Genomic DNA, 16,737 nt, shown 5'->3' with positions numbered 1-16,737 from the left:
CAGTAACTAAGGATATATATAAAAAAAGGCCCTTTCCAGTAATTTATAGTTTCTTATTAGTTCCGTGTGAAGAACAGGATAATAGATGGTACTTTCAAGTGTTCACCTTGGAGGAGAAATGTATTAATTCTGTCCCATCTATACTCATAGTGGTATTATTTTATTTAAAAAATTGGTCTCATATGGAAAATCTTTACTTCCCACTCTGTTTTGCTATTGACCTAAAACTCTAAAAAATAAAGCCTATCGAAAAATTAGGCCTCGTGGTCTTAAACGATATTGACACAGATGAATAGCAGTGTGGCTGTGGGGGTGGAGTACCCCACACTTTGTTGGCTGTGGGTTTCTGGACATTCCTTGCACAGTTTCACAAATGCTGCTGCTCAGAAGACTATTGGTGTTTCGTGATAATCACATGTTTAGATCTATAGTGTTTTCTAATATGGTTAAAAGGCAGAACAGAGACACCCTGCCAGAGGCTGTCGGTGAGAAAGTCAGATGCCATTTCCTATTTTCTGGTTGGTTTGATCTCATTACTGTTGTTTTTAGAAGGATCTTGTTGAGAAGGTACTGGGTGGTCAAATCCCGTTGTTCGGTGCATGGAGAGAGCATGGAAATCCCTGGGCAGATCATTTCTACCCCATCCTAGAGACTGTCTTATCATGTTTTCAGGACATGTAACTCTTCCTTTTTAAATTGTATGTAATTCATAGGCTAGGTGGATGGAGACTAATATGGCCCCACAATGGGGGCCCCCCCACCCAGGCGACAGTCCCTCAGCACTCATTTCAAGTGAGCCAGGCTGGGGCTTTTAGTTTAGAGGTAAAGACAGATGGGGAGGACAGAATGAGTGAGCTACTGGCATTCTCTGTGCCCTGCTAGTCTCCTTATGGCTTGTTGGAGTCAAAGAAGCAAATGTGAGAACTTTAGCAAATGGGTAAATGGAAGTATGAATGAATGAAAATAAAGAAGCATTTCAAAGTCCGGTGGAATATGGGTATTCCTTTGCTTTGCATCTCTGGGCTTTGATGATAGGATTCAGCAGGTAAAATTAACAGTATATCTGAAACCAAATGAGGATCCCCCACAAAACCAAATGGAACCCCAACTCTGACCAGTTTACACATAAATCTTTACTTCAACTCCAGAGGAGCTGCGGTGACATATAAACAATGGAACTGGATATTTTTCAGCAGAGATGGACCTCTGTGAGCTGAACACATGGGAGATGGGACCTCTGTGAGCTGACCCCCTGGATCCCCGCTGTTAATCATGCTATCTGGGTGCATGATGAAGCCTTGAGCTTCCCTGTAGACTCTAGGCTTGTTGATAAAGTGATGCTCTAAAATATCTCACTTTGATGAAAAGATTAGTAAATTAGTTCAGAAATATTATTTAGCCTTAAAAAGGAAGGAAATTCTGACACATGCTATGACATGGGTAAACCTGGAACACATTATGCTAAGTGAACTAAGCCATCAACAGAAATACAAATTCTGTAGGATTCCCCTTATGAGAGGTTGCTAGGGCAGTCAGATTCATAGGGACAGAACCTAGATGGTGGCTTGTAGGAGCTAGGGGAGAGGGATGGAGAGTTGGTGTTTAATGGGTAGAGTGTCAGTTTGGGAAGATAAAGTTCTGGAGACGGGTAGGGGTGATGGTTGCACAACAGTGGGAATATACTTAATATCGCTGAATAGTATGCCTACAAATGCTAAAAATGGTTAATCTCATGTAAGAGTATTTCACCATAATAAAAACAAAAATAATTTGTGTATTCACTCTACAAATACTTCTTGAATGACTGTATATGTCAAGTTCTGTGTTGAGAGCTGGGAGAGAGAAAGATGTATTAGATGTGGTGACCTCAGAAAATGCCATCGACATTTCTGTGAAGATATGACACATTTTGTTGTACGATTTTTGTTTTTTTCTCTCTGAAATTTCCCTCTGGGGTACATTTTTGTATGTGGTCTGAGAAGCAGGTTAACTCTATAATTATTATTTGGTAGTAATGATATTAATGATAATAAATATCATACTTGGAAACATTAAGCCCTAACTTTTAATTCCTTCACAATGTACCAAGCAGACTACTGTAAGGGTTCTAGGTCTGCAGTAAGCCCCTGATTTCCAGCCCAAGGGGGCTGTCTGCTGCTGGTTCTCAGAGGGGGAGGATGCCACCAGGGAGATAGGGCAGGAGGTGAGAGCAGAGGAGGGAGGGGGCAGGGCAGGGCTTACGTGCACGGAATGGTGAATCCAACAGCAAAATCAGTAGGTGCTGCCCACTGACTATCAATTAAGGTGCAATCAGGGCCTTCGGGCTTTGACTTTGGTAAGCCGGCTGGCAGTTTTGTGGGAAGCCACCAAATAAACAATAATTCCAGCCGATTATGTCCCTTGTAATGATTCAGAAGTGTGTCTTCAAGTGAGGTCAGTGAGGACGTTGGTTTGTAGTGGAGACAACGGGAAAACGTCAGACCACTGGGAGACCGGGCTAGTGGGAGACAAGGCCCCGAGCTGCCCCAAGTGAGCACGCACAGCTCGCCTCTGAGCCACCCGAAAGGCACGCGGTCACTGCCGACTTACTGTGGGGTAGGGGTGGGAGCAGAACACGGTGTACTTCCGGATCACGCCGTTCAGCTTGAGAGGAGGGAGCCAGGACACGAAGACCATGGAGGCTGAGGCTGCCGCCGCCTTGACTCCCGCGGGAGGACCTGGAACTGGAAGAGCCGGGCGTGTGGTCACACATGGAGCTTCCGTGCGGCGCTCAGGCCGGCTCTGTCTGTCCCCCCTGCCCCCGGCCCCAGCTGGGCCCGGGTCCACTCAGAATCCGTACGATGAAGCCTCAGAACGTGGCCTTACTTAAAGATGGGGTCTTTATAGAGGAAATCAAGAAAAACTGGTCATTCGGGTGACCCTAACCCCACAGGACTGGTGTCCCTATAACAAAGGGAAATTTGGACACAGATGCACACAGACAGAGAAGTTGGCACCCACAGGCCAAGGAGGGCAGCCGGGGACAGACCCTGCCGCCTGGGCGCTCGGAGGGAACCAGCCCTCCGCCCCCCTTGGCCCTGGGCTTCCGGCCTCCAGAGCCGGGAGGCGATTTCTGCGGCCGAAGCCCCTGGCTTGTGTGCTTTGTTACAGCCCCAGGTCCTGACAAGGCGTCTCTCTTTGTCCAATAAGCCAAAAGCCCCACAGGGCCCAGTCCTTGGGCATGTCCTTTAAGAACCAAGCTTTAGCAAAAATCTCACTAAGTCAGTTCAGCCAGAACCCCTTCAGTATCCACCCAATCACCCTGCTCTCCCATCAGCGTCGTTCTCCACCATCCCCCAGGGAACATCTGGTCACCCCAGCCTGCCTTCAGCCGAAGGCCTGTTAGACTGACTCAGTCAGAACAGTCCTCACCCCTGACGTTTCATCCAGCAACCCTGGCCCTTCCCCTCTCCTCCTTGGCTATAAACTCCCGCTTTTGTGCTCAGAGTCAAGCCCAGTCTCTCCCTTACTGCACGACCCCTTTGTGTAGACGCTGCACCTGCAGCTCGCCACGATCCCCTGAACAAAGTCCGATCTTTGTTGCTGTGCTTTAACAAGGGTTGGAGCCTTCCCAGGGTTGGAATCCAGGCAGTTCAAGTCCCTTTTTCCCAGGAGCCTTTTCTGCCTTCAGTCTGGGGTGATTTCCTGCCTCTGAACAGCTGGAGCATTTAGCTTCTGGGCCGTTTGTCTCTGCTACAGTGTTTGGGTCTGAATGGGCTGGGGGGATATCTCACCTCCTGAGTTAGAGGAGTGAGGGGGAACCGCCCCTGTCACCAGACGCCACTATTCCTTCCCCAAAACACTGTGCAGTGCCCTTCAGCTAAGGGGAAACAGTCTTCAACAAACCCCCTCTGGAAACCACCTAAGGAGGCTGACACTGGTGCTAACAACATCAGGTACAATTTGGGAGTGAGACCGGATGCCCGCACTCCTCCCCCATTCTTTTGTTCCCTGGGCTGTAGAGAGAGGAGGGGGTGTGGCAAGTGGGACCCTGGGGGAGAGGAAACAGTGTCATTGTCGCCCCGGGAGACACCTCCATGGGGGCTCTTGCCTGTCGCTGAGCTAACTGTCCACGCGGAGAGTGGGTCCCCCTCCATGCAGGCCTTGAAATTCAAACCAATATCAGTCCCTTTTGAACCCTTGGAGAATCTTTGAGACTCTTGTTGCTCCAATAACAACATAACTGCTTAGTAAATAAATATTATTGGAGTTGAATGTGTGTCTCATGATTGTCCTCTTAAGTTAGAACAACAAAATCCAGCACCAGCAGTGGGAGTGAACTTGGCTTAGACACGGCCACCATTTGAAAGTATAAAATATTGGGACCAATTTCTGGCAAGCCCCACCGACAGCAGAGGGGCCAGAAAAGGGAACACATGTGAGCGATGAAGCCTGGCTTACCACGTCCATGGCAACAAGACACCACGTGTTGCCATGGAGGACATGTGCTCAAGTTTCCAATCAATGAGGTCAATAGCTGAGACACCCCCAAACTCACAACCTGGCTCAGAGCCACAGGGCTTCTCCTGAACACCAGCAGTAGAGGAGACATTTGTGTGAGGGGTTCACCCTCACGGAGGACACCCAGATCAGCCATCACCCTCCATTCCTTCTGGTTGGCGTTCAATGTGCCTTGTTGCCAAGGACGTGGTAACCCAGGCTTCACCACTCACATGTGTTCCCTTTTCTAGACCCTTTGCTTTTAGTGGGACTTGCCAGAAATTGGTCCCAAGATTTTATACTTTCAAACGGTGGCCGTGTATAAGCCAACTGCACGGCTGGTATTGGCCATGACGAGCATCCCTCCAGCCCGTTTCTTTTTAGGAGCCCAAATACTTGGTCAAAACCCACTTGCATGGCTGCTTAACAGGAGCTGGTCACACTTGTTTCCACTCTCTTTGTGACAATTGTACTTGTTATGCAAACCAACATAATAGGAGTGTAAAAGAAAGCTGATTCTGTGACAACTGGTGGGACTTCTTAGGAAAGCTTTCTTAAAGGTAAGTTTAAAAAAAAGAGGGCTCAATTAGGTTTGGGCCACGGCCATGGAGAAAAATGGGACATGTGGCAAAAATTGAGACAAAAATATCCCAAAAACAATTCATGCAAACAGATTTTTGGCAAGTGGCAACATGCTTTTACTCTACTATCAAGGAACTTAAACTGGAAATTGTAGATAATCCATAGTGAATATAGTTCATGGAATAGAAGATGACATAGAATTCTACTCTCTTCACCCAAAGCTTAAAGACATGAGACCAGACCATTTGATTAGACAATGATTAGAGAATAAATCTATATTTGAAGGTTTTAAGTTAAAATACAGTGTGTAAGGCATGTCTCTTGGTCACTGTAAAGTGTAGTGACTCATCACGTTAATCGATTATTTCCAATAATTTGTGTTGATCACATTAGATTAAAGGCTGTTTAACTGCACTTACTGTCTCAGCCCCCATCTGGCTCCAGAAGCACTGATTTGGCACCTCTCTTGTGCAATCTCTCCTTTTAGGGTTACTAGAATTTTGCACAGCAAAATAACTACATAGAAACTGAGGACCAAGACCTTCTGGAAAAGTTCCCTGGATCATCGAGCCAACATTCTGAGCTGGAATTACAAATTTCAGTTCTAGTTTGGATTCTGCCACAATGGTTAAAGTGTGGGCCTTGCAGGCCACTGCAGGCTTTTGTCCAGCTCTTCACTTAGTTCTATGTTCTGGGAAAGTTCATTCATTCTTCTAATAAGCCTTCATTTCCTCACCTATGAGGCTGGAACAATAACTGTACCTCTTCATGGTTGTACTATGAGAGATAGTTCATGGAAAGAAGGCATATGGTAAGCACCCAATAAACTCTAGCTGTCATTTGTAATAACCATCAGCACTTCCTTACACTACACGTCACGAAAGGATCCTGGCCTTTACTCCATGACTTAGTTTTGAGTGATAAACACCAGGTATCGAGAATGTCAGGTATCAAAAGATGAGAACTCTTGCTCATCTTTCAGGTCCTACTAAATATCACTCCCCCACGATAATCATCCCCAACCACTAGCCAAATTGGTCAGGGCTCCTTGCTGTCTCCTAAGATTCTTCTCCTTCCTGCTTCTTGTCATCACCACTCAGATGGATTGCTAAGTCTGTCTCCCCACCAGCCTGCAAGGCCCACAGTGACCTGTCCTCTGCTGTGTTCCCAGTGGCTGGGCCAGTATCTGGGACACACTAGATCCTCAACACAGACTTTCTAAATGAATTCAAGATGGTCTTGTCAGCTACAGTGAGGTAGGGAGAATGTTAAGATGGTGCCTAATATTCTCACTCTCTCGTAATTCCTCCCCCTTGAATGTGGGAGGTGCCTATCACTGATGGGTGCATCATTCCCATCATCAGGTTATGCTATGTGGCAAAAGTGTAGACAGTCTGAAGGTAGAGCAAAATTCTAATCAGGCGACTTTAAGTTAACCAAAGTGTGAGTATCCTGTGTGGAGGTGAAGTAATCAGACAAGCTCCTTAAAAGAGGGTCTAGACAGTGACCACAATGGAGGGGGTGAGGTCTTGATAATGTGGGTGAAGGTTGAACCACTGTGCTGTGTATGTGAAACCATCATAAGATTGTATATCAATGATATTTTAATTAAAAAACAAGAGGGTCTATGAATCACCTCCTCTTGGCCTTGAAGAAGCAAAGTGCCCTGCTGTGGAGGGAACATGTGACAGGGAATGGCGGGTGGCCTTTGGGAGCTGAGGAGATGCTTTCAGCCCTGCAACCACAGCAACTGGTTCCTGGCAACAAGCAGTGAGCTTGGGAGAGGGTCTGACCTCAGATGAGACCCCAGCCCCAGCCAACACCTTGAATTCAGTCTGCGAGACTGAGCAGGGGACCCAGCTAACCCCTACCAGACTCCTGACCCATGGAAATGGTGAGATAATAAAGCTGTGTTGTTCCTGAGTCTGTGGTAGTTTGTTGCACAGCATAAAAAATGAATCCATACAGAGGTCTCTAATAAAATATCTTAATGTAAAACATCAAAGACAGGGCTCTGAAAAAATACTGCCTTGGGTTTAAGTGAGACAAAAGTCTGACTATGTATGCATACACTCAGTCAGTTTCATTTCTGTCTTATTGCTTTCTGGTCTTAGAGATCAGGCATAAGAAGGTATGTGTGTGCATGCATACGTGCGTGTATGTGATCCGTCAAGGTCAAACTCAGATCTACCCGAGCCCAAACTCTACAGTGGCCTCCTGAGCTGTGGGCAGATGGCATGACGTCGGGTGGAGGCATTCACAATCCCGCCTGTCATTGTGGCCAAACCACACACGCGTGGCTCTTTTTTCTTCCCATTTCCACAAGATTCCCCTACTTTGGCCTTTGCTTTTACTAGGGAAGTGGTTTCCAAACATTCTTTAAAGCAGACAGATCTTTTAACTAAAGCATCATGTGCGAAAACAGTATGTAGCACATTTGGAAATGGAGTGGCTCTTTTTGAAGCAGAGCGGGGAGCGTGGGGTTCCCACTGGGCCTTTCGCTTGCCACTGGGTGCCACTGAGTCCCACCCAGGAGTCCAGGACTTCCTAGGAATCTGTACAAGAATCACTGAAGTAGGGGAGCTTTGAGACCCACGCTGCAGAGGCCTCTGGGGCATCCTGGTCTGTGGCTCTGTTGGTGAGCCTGCTGCTGCCCAGAGCACACACAGCACTGCCCTGTGCTGGATTCCAAGCACTATTGATATCCATTGATCATTTGATGGGTAGGCCTTCCCAGGGCACGTAATACCTTCAGTGCCCATTGGGGGACAGCACTGCTGGTGGTTAGACACATGGACACACAGTCCGTTGCTGTTAAGGTGCACTGAGGTTTGGTTACACACCTGAGAACACACCATCCGTGCATTCAAGAGAATATATGGCTCAGGATGTGGTGGCCAGAGGACTCAGAGATCCCCTGATGTCTGCTTACATTTCACTCACTCTCAGCTCTACTCTCAGATGTTCTTCCAAAGAGATTGTGGATCGTGGTGGGGAGGGAGCAAAGATGCACGGAGCTGTGTGCGTCAGTGATGCGCTCAGCAAATATTTGACCTTAAACACCAGCACCTCTATTTATACATATAAAATGTTTACTTTTGCAGAAAAGGATCAGGGCCAAAACTACCTTATGCCTGCAGAATGAAAATAGCAATTGGAAAATTAGTAGATTGTGTTTTGTGTTTTCTTTTCTCACGGCCTAGCTCAGATTATAGTCTCAACAAATCAAACAGTATTAGGATTTCATAAACGTTTTAGAATTCAGAATTAGTTATCGTGTGTTCAGAACCAGAAAGCCAGATCAGCAAATAATCTTTTGCATTCTTGCAGAGTAATAAAGGTACAAGTTCTCATCGATTAGGTAGTCCTTGGAAGAGAATCTGAAACTTGAGCAATTCTCACAGATGCTCAGAAAATGCCCATGGACCAGAGACTACACTTATGAATCTGGTACTATGTCTATAGGCCAGAGAATATGCTTATAGACCCAAGAATATGTCCACAGGCCCAAGAATCTTTATAGAGGCTGGGAACCCACTTAAGGCAGGCACAGAAAATGTGCTCACTAAAAAGTATTTCAATTGCAAATTATCCCCTGCAGAGGTAAACTTGTCTTTTTTGTTTTTTGTTCTATTTACCTATTTATTCTATTTTTTGATTTATTTATCATTTTATTCTATTTTGGAATGTTTTACCAGGAATTTTTCTTTTAAAGGTGATCAGTGACCTAATTACATAATTTAAAACTCCAGGCCTGCTGACACTGAGGAGTTAGGGACCCTAGTTTAAGAAATGTGTCGAACATAGAGGACCGAGTTGAATGTTTGTTGTTAATGTATTAAAATTTTTTTACTTGTGATAGCATCAATAAACACTGAAATTTCAACAGTGCCTTAGTGAGGAAGAACTTAATAAATGTTGGCAATTATCATTATTTTACTGCAATTTTATCTACATGTTTACATAATTTAAATGAAGTTGGCAGTGTAATCCAAATTTTAAAATGATAAGATTTCATAACAGAAGTATAAACAGGATCTAAATTCTTAAGTTGATTAAGCATTCTTTCCATGATAATTAGCCTTTTTCCTTTCTTCCAATTGGATACAAAATAGCATTCGGTTCTATAAACTGCTTAAATGCCTGTTTATGTTAGATACTAGTCTTAAGGGTGGCTGGCACCATTCTTTGCCATTTCTAAACCAGTGGATTTTTTAAATGTGAATCTGTGAGTAAAGCTCATTATTACACTAATTTTTCCCTTTCCAACTAATCTCTGCTCTACTTTTTTAAAAAAATGATGACGATTTACCCTAAGAAAATATTGACCCTCAATTCAGCATCATTCTTAGTCCCACACACCAGCATGAGTGGAATTCTTCACCTCATTCCCGGGCTAAGGGGTTATACCTAAGGCAGCTCGGCTGCAGTCAATCATATTTCCATGTATCATCGGTACCAGATATGAAGGCAGTGAATAACTGATTGACAAATTAGACTGTGGGGCTCAGGGTCAAGTTTTGAGACAGAACTCCATGATTTCTAAAACTGGAGGATTAATTAAAAATTGATCCAAAATTACCAGTCAATAAGGGGCTGTGGAGACCCTTCTTTTCTTAATGGATTTCTGTACATCCCTCTGAAAATTGCAGGTGTCAAACTTTATGTTGCTGATCAATTTATTCCTTAAATAGTAATTCCAGTGACATTTGTGTTATTACTTAGCAGTGCAAAAGAATCTTCCACCCCTGCTCTGAAGGAGTGCAGATCAAATAATCAAACATCTAGTGTCAGTAATGATCCCTCTGTGTGTCAAGTTAAGTGTTTCCACACATCACTTGGCTTTTTATATCTTAATTCCATGCATTCTGATCATTACAGTAATTTTGTATACACAAGTCCAGTTCAGAGAAGGTTAGGTAAGATGTCCAAAGTCCTGCAAGCTGCATGCAGGTGACAGGGCCAGCATCTAGATATGGCTCTTTATCCATAACATTTTTAGAAATTAAATTATGGCTGTCTTCACCTAGGATATAGCTTTGCAGAGCTCTCTATTCATGTGTGACTTTTCAGTGGCATTGCGTTTTGACCTTAGATTTCCCTAAATCATCTAATTTTCTTGAACGGAATTGGTTGACAGCTGCATATTCCTGGGAAGAACTATCTTCCTGTGCTAGAAAAACTCAAGCTCGTGAGGATTAATTTGTGTGCAGGCCCTAAAGCAAGAAGGACTAGAAAGAGGGTGAAGATACCATGTGAGGATGGGCTCCTGTACTGTTTGGGGGAGCAGGCCGGGGTTTTCTGAGGTGAGAGCAGAGTGAGGTGGAAGAAGGCAAGAACAGCAGAGAAGCAGTGCTGGGGAACAGAAGGGCTGAAGAGAGGAACCCATCCAGGCCTCGTGCAGGAGTCCCTGACTTTGCTGGCACAGGATGGACATGGGGTGGAACCATAGCACGTTTCATCTTCTCTGTAGTGAAGGAGGTTGCCTAGGCATCGAACCTCCCAATACATGGGCATTTGTGAGCAAAAGCTCTCCGACCCCCACCCTGCTCAGCTTCCTGGGGAATAGAGTTCTGGAAAGAAGACAAAATAAATTGCAGAGCCAAAATCAGCACCAAATTTAGGTGTATGGTCACCTATTTAGGTTCCATGTCGACCCTTCCTCTAGTATAATTCTGTGCTCTGATTTGGAGAGTCCCATGTGGGTTTGACATCAGTTGCTCCTTCCTTTGTTGAGGTGGAGAATGCTTTCTCACTATTGCTATCATATTTACTGCAACTTTAACTGTTTTTCAAACAGGCTTGTATATGGCCCTCATGGTTTTCCTTAATATAATGTGGAAAACTAATTGCCATGTAGTTTTTGTAGGTATGGAAAATAGTCCCATAACCAAGCCCAAACTATGGAACAGCAAGAATTAATGGTCTGAAACAAAATGCTTTGTGATTCAAAATTTTACTAAATCATCATGAATTCTTGTATTAAATTTTGAAAATTAGCATGAAGTTCTCAAATTAAGGGCTTCTTCTAAAGTGAATCTAAAGCTGGCATAGGATAATATGACTTAGGCTATTACATAATTTTCACATGGCAGGATGGAAATAATCAGAACTTACCCTAATACCAAAGGAGCCACTAAAATGATCATAATGGGACACAAATCAGGTATGGCATGTGTTACAGCTCTAGAATAAAAGGCATTTTTGTTTAAAGTAATACTGGGCCAAAAAATCAAAAGAAAAAGGAAGAAAAATTATAGGGGAAGAGAGAAACAATGGATAAATCAAACAGAGGTGACACAGGAAGTCGATGGTCTGAATCGTGCTGGAATATTCTGGGAGGGCAGCAGAGGGTTCATACAGGGCAAAGCCAAGAACAGGTGATGAATTAATGGTGGGCTCTCTGACCCAGCTCCCCAACAATAGCTTTAGCCCGGGAATGCTGCCATTTGGCAGGAGCCTCGTGAGTCCCCTGGCCTTTCAGGCAGGAGTGCGGTGTTGCACCCACCGCCACCCCATATCTCACCGTCCTCTTTGGTCCGGGTAAAGGTCTGCTCACTTCTGACACCGTCTCCGGCGCGGGTGAAGGCCAGCACCTGGATGCTGTAGTTGGTGTACTTCTCCAGCCCATCCAGCTCCAGGGAAGGCTGTGTCGTAGTGACGTTTTTAATCTCGCCCAGCTCTAGAGGACAAGGAGACGCAGTCGGGTTACTGTGGCCATGGACACGCTTCTTCTCCTACAGTGTGCTTGCTGCCTGGCACCGGGCCGTGGGTCTCCATCTGTCACACCCTGGAATTACTCAGATGGAAGGTGCATGGCCTTTGCATGACATTGACACTCTGTGGCCATTTGGAGCAGATCATTCACACCCAACTGCCACAGAACACTGGGTGCAACATTGGACTGAGAAACTGAGCAATTCACTCCAAGCTGAGTGTTACAAACCCAACATCAGCCCGCAGCTGCCACTCCCAGAAGTCCTCGGGCCGCGGCTAACCAGCCATGCCCCTCACACCCAACCTGAGCCTGGGAAGCCTAGGCCACTCTGTGGATATGATTCCAACTGCTTATCAGGAAGCTTCTGCAAGTTGAGTTTTGTTTTTTGTTTAAAAAAACAGACTCTAACATACATGTCTTTTTAAGTACTTAACTTCTTCTCAGATATTTGGGTTGAAATGAGGTGGCTCAGCAAACTCCTCCTTTTACCTGGAGTGAACCTCTTTCTTGCTGGAGTGACATGCTGATGTGTCAGAAACTTTGTGTTAGCTAAAAATGCTTCATTTTCTGGAGTGGGATCAGCTAATAATATTCAAAGATGGAATGTTATGCTCTCCCATGTTAAGCATATTATACATGGCAATTTGAAAACTTACACTGACGTGCTAAATAGCCCCGTGGGTACTCTGGATTCTGCAAGGAGCCGCTTGCAGAGCAGCCAGAGGAGCTGCTGCCCTCAGGGCGAGTGGCTGGCCGGGGACTCTGGGGTACCGCCTGCATGCCTGGGCACAGGTTACTAGGAGAATGAGGAGGAGGCTGCAGTCTGGGAGGGATTCCCCTGAAGGTGGCTGTAGTGAAGGCCACCTTTGCAGCAGGTTGTCTGTCAGTTTTGTAAAGATAGCTGACAAGCCCTGCATGTTTACTTAGATGCCAGCACTGTTCTGGGTTCAAATGGGAATGCATTTAACCAGCACAGCAATTCTGTAACTTCCACAACCCTTTCATGTTACAGGCAAGGAAACTGAGGCAGAGAGAGGCCCGATACCTTGCTGAAGGTAAGGGAGCCTCACGTAGCCACTGAGGGCCTGGGCTGAGAGGCACAGTGCGTGGCCTCATGTCCACCGTGCATGAGTTTGGCACTCTGCTGTGGCCACTGGGTGAAACCGTAACGTAGGCAGGATTCATGCAGAGATTAATGGCTACCCATTCTGTGATTGTGATGACTGTGGAATGTCTTTCTCGATTTTTTTTTTTGTTACCCAAAGGATCAGGGTGAAACTGGACATAGGAGAAAAGTTGAAGTTAAAAGAGTACATAGGTGGCTAGGATTTGGCACACACATGCCAGGGACCCTGTGTGGGGAAGTGGCATGTAAGGAGTGTTGGGTCCCAGACATGGCCCCAGAACTGACTGCAGGCCAAAGGCCTGTTCTCACCTGGAGCAGACTGTGGGCAAGGTCTGGGGGCAGGGCGCTTTGCTGGGCAGAGAAAGCAGTGCAGAAGAGCAGTCCCCAAAGGGTACCTTTGGCTTAGGGCCTTCTGGAGATGTCCCCAGGGCGCAGACTTTAGGGGCCACAATTTAGAAGCCTCAAGAGGCTTATGGAGATAAGAAAAGTCTGCTCGTGCGTGCGGTTGATGTGCACAAAGGTCACCCATCGTTAGCCCCAAGCGGGTCAGAAGTGCTCCCCTGTGAAGGACGGGTCCGTCCCGTGAGCACCGGGTCTCTTTCCATTGTGTTATTCATTTACACTTTTCATTTCCTTGAACACATCTCATTGAGGTCAACTGAGTTGGGTGAAAGACTCCAAATGCTAATGGAAAAAGTTTAAGTGTAGATCTCATCAAGAGCTTTCCAATTTAGGAGCTTCCCACCGTGCCGGAGATCTCACAACACACCTGCGCACTCGCCATCGGGGAGTGGGGTTATGCGGGGGTTGTGCGCCGGGTGCTAGGGACAGGAACCTTGCTAAAACATTTGACGTACTGGGGCCTCTGCTTTTCTGTTTTTGCTTTTTCTTCTCTTTAAGAAGGGCCCAGGGGTGTCTACCTGGCAGGGAAAGTGCGCTCTGACTTTAGGAAGGGGGAGAAATCTGTACTGCTCAGCTCTGCTCTTCCTGAATGAGACACCTTGATGAGAAGCCTGGCTTGGGGCAGGGGGACAGAGGCAAGCACCCTAGCCATCCCTGACCATTTTAAAGATGCAACAGTTCAATAACAGAGTCACATCTGCTCACGAGTTACTATCTATTTGGAATGAATATTTAGATGTTTAATTATTTAGGGTTCATACCTCTTTAATGAACGGATTTATCACGAACCAGGAGGACGATTGCAGTCAGAACTCCTTCAAAATTACCCCCAAGGATTTCTAAAACTACCTGTGTGCCCCACAAGCACCTGTGCTCTCTGGTGGGAGGACGTTTTCCTGACCAGCAGGTGCCTAGTTAGATTAGCAGATACAGAGGAAAAAGAAAATTACAGAACAAGCCCAGGGCGCACAGGGTGCTCCATCCGCCTCTCCTGGTTGCGGCTCTTTTTCTATGGGTTAAGTAAGAATTGTACCGTTTACCTTCCAGAGCCCCAGTAAGGTAACTTTAAAAAACCTAGGAGCTAAAGAATAATGTTGAGTTGAAGTTATGAGTAAAATAATATAAAATGAATACATAAAATAAACTTAGAAATCATACTGATGCTATTACAAGAAGTTTTTTTCAATTTATATTTTAAAACAATTGTTTTATTGTATTTTTTTATAGCTTCCCTCATTCTCAAAGGGTTTTAAGGCAGAAACCAAAATGGCGGTGGAAATAACTTCTGTGAAGTGCCCCCGTCCGCCCCAGCAGCCCAGCACGCACCCTCACTGGCACCTAATGTTCCTTCACTTCAGAATCGACCATTTTGGTCTTGAAGAAAGATAAGGCATGAAAAGTTCCTCAGGTTCAGATGGAGATGGTGACTTTCTGAGATACACTGTTTTCCTAGCAATCTAGGTGAACTGCTTTCATCAGGTCTTAAAGAGTATTGAACTTTCTGATTATGACACAATACTCAGAAATTTCACAGACATACTGTATATTTTATCTGCCCTATCAAATACATTAACGAGTTTTATTTTATCTGTTCACATTAACAATGCCAAAATGCTTTCTTATACATATTTTTGATAGCATTTGAGGCAATTGCTAATCACAGAGGTAGCAAAAATCTGTCTCTCCCAGCCCCCATGAGTGTGTGAGAGCATGTGTGTGTGAGAGCGTGTGTGTGTGTGTGTGTGTGAGAGAGAGAGAGAGAGAGAGAGAGAGAGAGAGAGAGAGAGAGAGAGAGAGAGATGTTTCCACAGGGCTTGGTGGGTCTAGTCCTTTACACAGTCACTACATGCTTTCTGTCTGCGGGAACCTGGGGCTCTGACCTGAGGGTGCTTCAGCAGAAGTCGCCTGTTAATTCAGAATGTCATCTCTTACAAGCAGCAGGTACTGGGTGACTGTTTCTAAGTAGGTTTATGTTTCTGAGGGTTTCTTTCTTATCTTCTGGAGAGTAAGTGTAGAGCCTCTATATCCCTTTAATCTTAATACAGGGAGTAAAAGTATCTTTAAAATTGTATGCATTTCCAAACATTCATTATTTAAAGACTTTTAAGTTTTTGAATAGTCAAGCTTTTGAAGCCTTAAAAGTATAAAACTGGTTATATCTTAACCACATTATCCATCATAGGTCTAAGGTGCTAACAGGCAATACTGGCAGACATGAATGACTGTGAACATGGATGCCATGGATGAACAGTCACCATGGGACTCTGGAAATATGTCCAACAAGAACAGAAGAGAAAGATTTCAGTGCAATTGCCTTTAGGTGAGTGTGTTAAGGTGTTTAATGTCATCTTATTCAAGATGAGGTTTAGGAACGAGAACAGGTATAGACAATCATACCCTATTTATTGTGTCAATAAAATAGATACTTCAACAAACTTTCATTGTTCTACGCTTTACACCTATGGTGTAAAGTATTTTTTAAAGCTTTTCTGGGGAATGAGAGATGTTAAAGAATCACCTGTCCCTCTGCGGGGCAAGCGGAGCATTACTGGGCTTTGACTCTCCATGCATTAGATTCTCCCTGCACGCTGGCCTAGAGCGCCAGCAGGGCAGACTGTGCAGTCCCAGCATCTTGCATGAGCCCAGCGAGGAGCATCTGCCCCATTACCGTGTCTGCTGCGGGTCAAGGGGGTGGGTCTGTAGCATGCCTCTAATGCTGGGTGCTACACTGGACATCAAAAGCAGCTGGGCCTTGTCCTCGGCCCTGAGAAGCAAGTCTGAGATGGATGTAAACAGATCAGGCTCCCACACTGCTATTTATTTGCAAATTAAGCTTATTTTGCTAATGTGTCTCCCTTCCTTTACCCTGGCACCAATAGCGGTGCCCCCTGCAGTCTCCAAGGCCCTATGTGTGCCATTTATCTGGTAGCCCTGAGTGGGGATGGGAGGTATCTGGAAGGCTCTGTCTGTGCTTGTCCTAATTCAGGTGAGCGTGTCCCAGAAAGCAACCCCAGAAAGAGGGGCAGCACCCCCAGGGATGGATGGGTGGGCAGGGGAGGGCATGTGTGTGAACAGCCCATCTTGGGACATAAGCAGAGAGCAGATCTTGGAAGGCCTGTCCTGTTAGGGGTGAGGCACAGGTGTGCACCTAACATGTTCATGGAGTGGGGCTCAGCCTCCCCACCACTGGAAAGACTGAGCTGTATCCTCCCCAGAAATTCTGGCTCCCATGCTGCCACCACCTAGCAGGTACTCACTCATTCAAAGTCTTGCCCGAGTGGCAGAAGCATTTTGTCCTACAACTTGAAAGATAGAAACATAAAGCAATGAGTGTTTCGAGGGGTATCATCTTCCCCTCAAGGTGTTCTGACATTCTTGCTGAACCCGCTGAGTTCTACTGGGGAACTAGAAGAGGTCAGCCTTTTGGGAT

The 16,737-nt window shown here is 45.5% G+C and overlaps 1 protein-coding gene across 2 annotated transcripts in view; it reads right to left on the bottom strand.

The window, feature by feature from the left end:
* The window catches only part of DSCAM (DS cell adhesion molecule), a 718,205-nt gene that overhangs the window by 76,955 nt on the left and 624,513 nt on the right, over nt 1-16,737 (bottom strand). For both annotated transcript variants that reach the window (XM_073231316.1, XM_073231317.1), the window contains exons 19-20: nt 11,588-11,743; nt 2,590-2,723 (exon numbers count right to left, since the gene is read on the bottom strand). In XM_073231316.1, the coding sequence (XP_073087417.1) occupies nt 2,590-2,723; nt 11,588-11,743 (290 nt within the window). The remainder of the gene's footprint in view (nt 1-2,589; nt 2,724-11,587; nt 11,744-16,737) is intronic.

The sequence above is a fragment of the Manis javanica genome, chromosome 3 (assembly GCF_040802235.1).
Source record: "Manis javanica isolate MJ-LG chromosome 3, MJ_LKY, whole genome shotgun sequence".
Lineage (NCBI taxonomy): Eukaryota > Metazoa > Chordata > Mammalia > Pholidota > Manidae > Manis > Manis javanica.
Note: the sequence above shows the minus strand (reverse complement) of the source record. Positions and strands in the feature narration are given on the sequence as shown.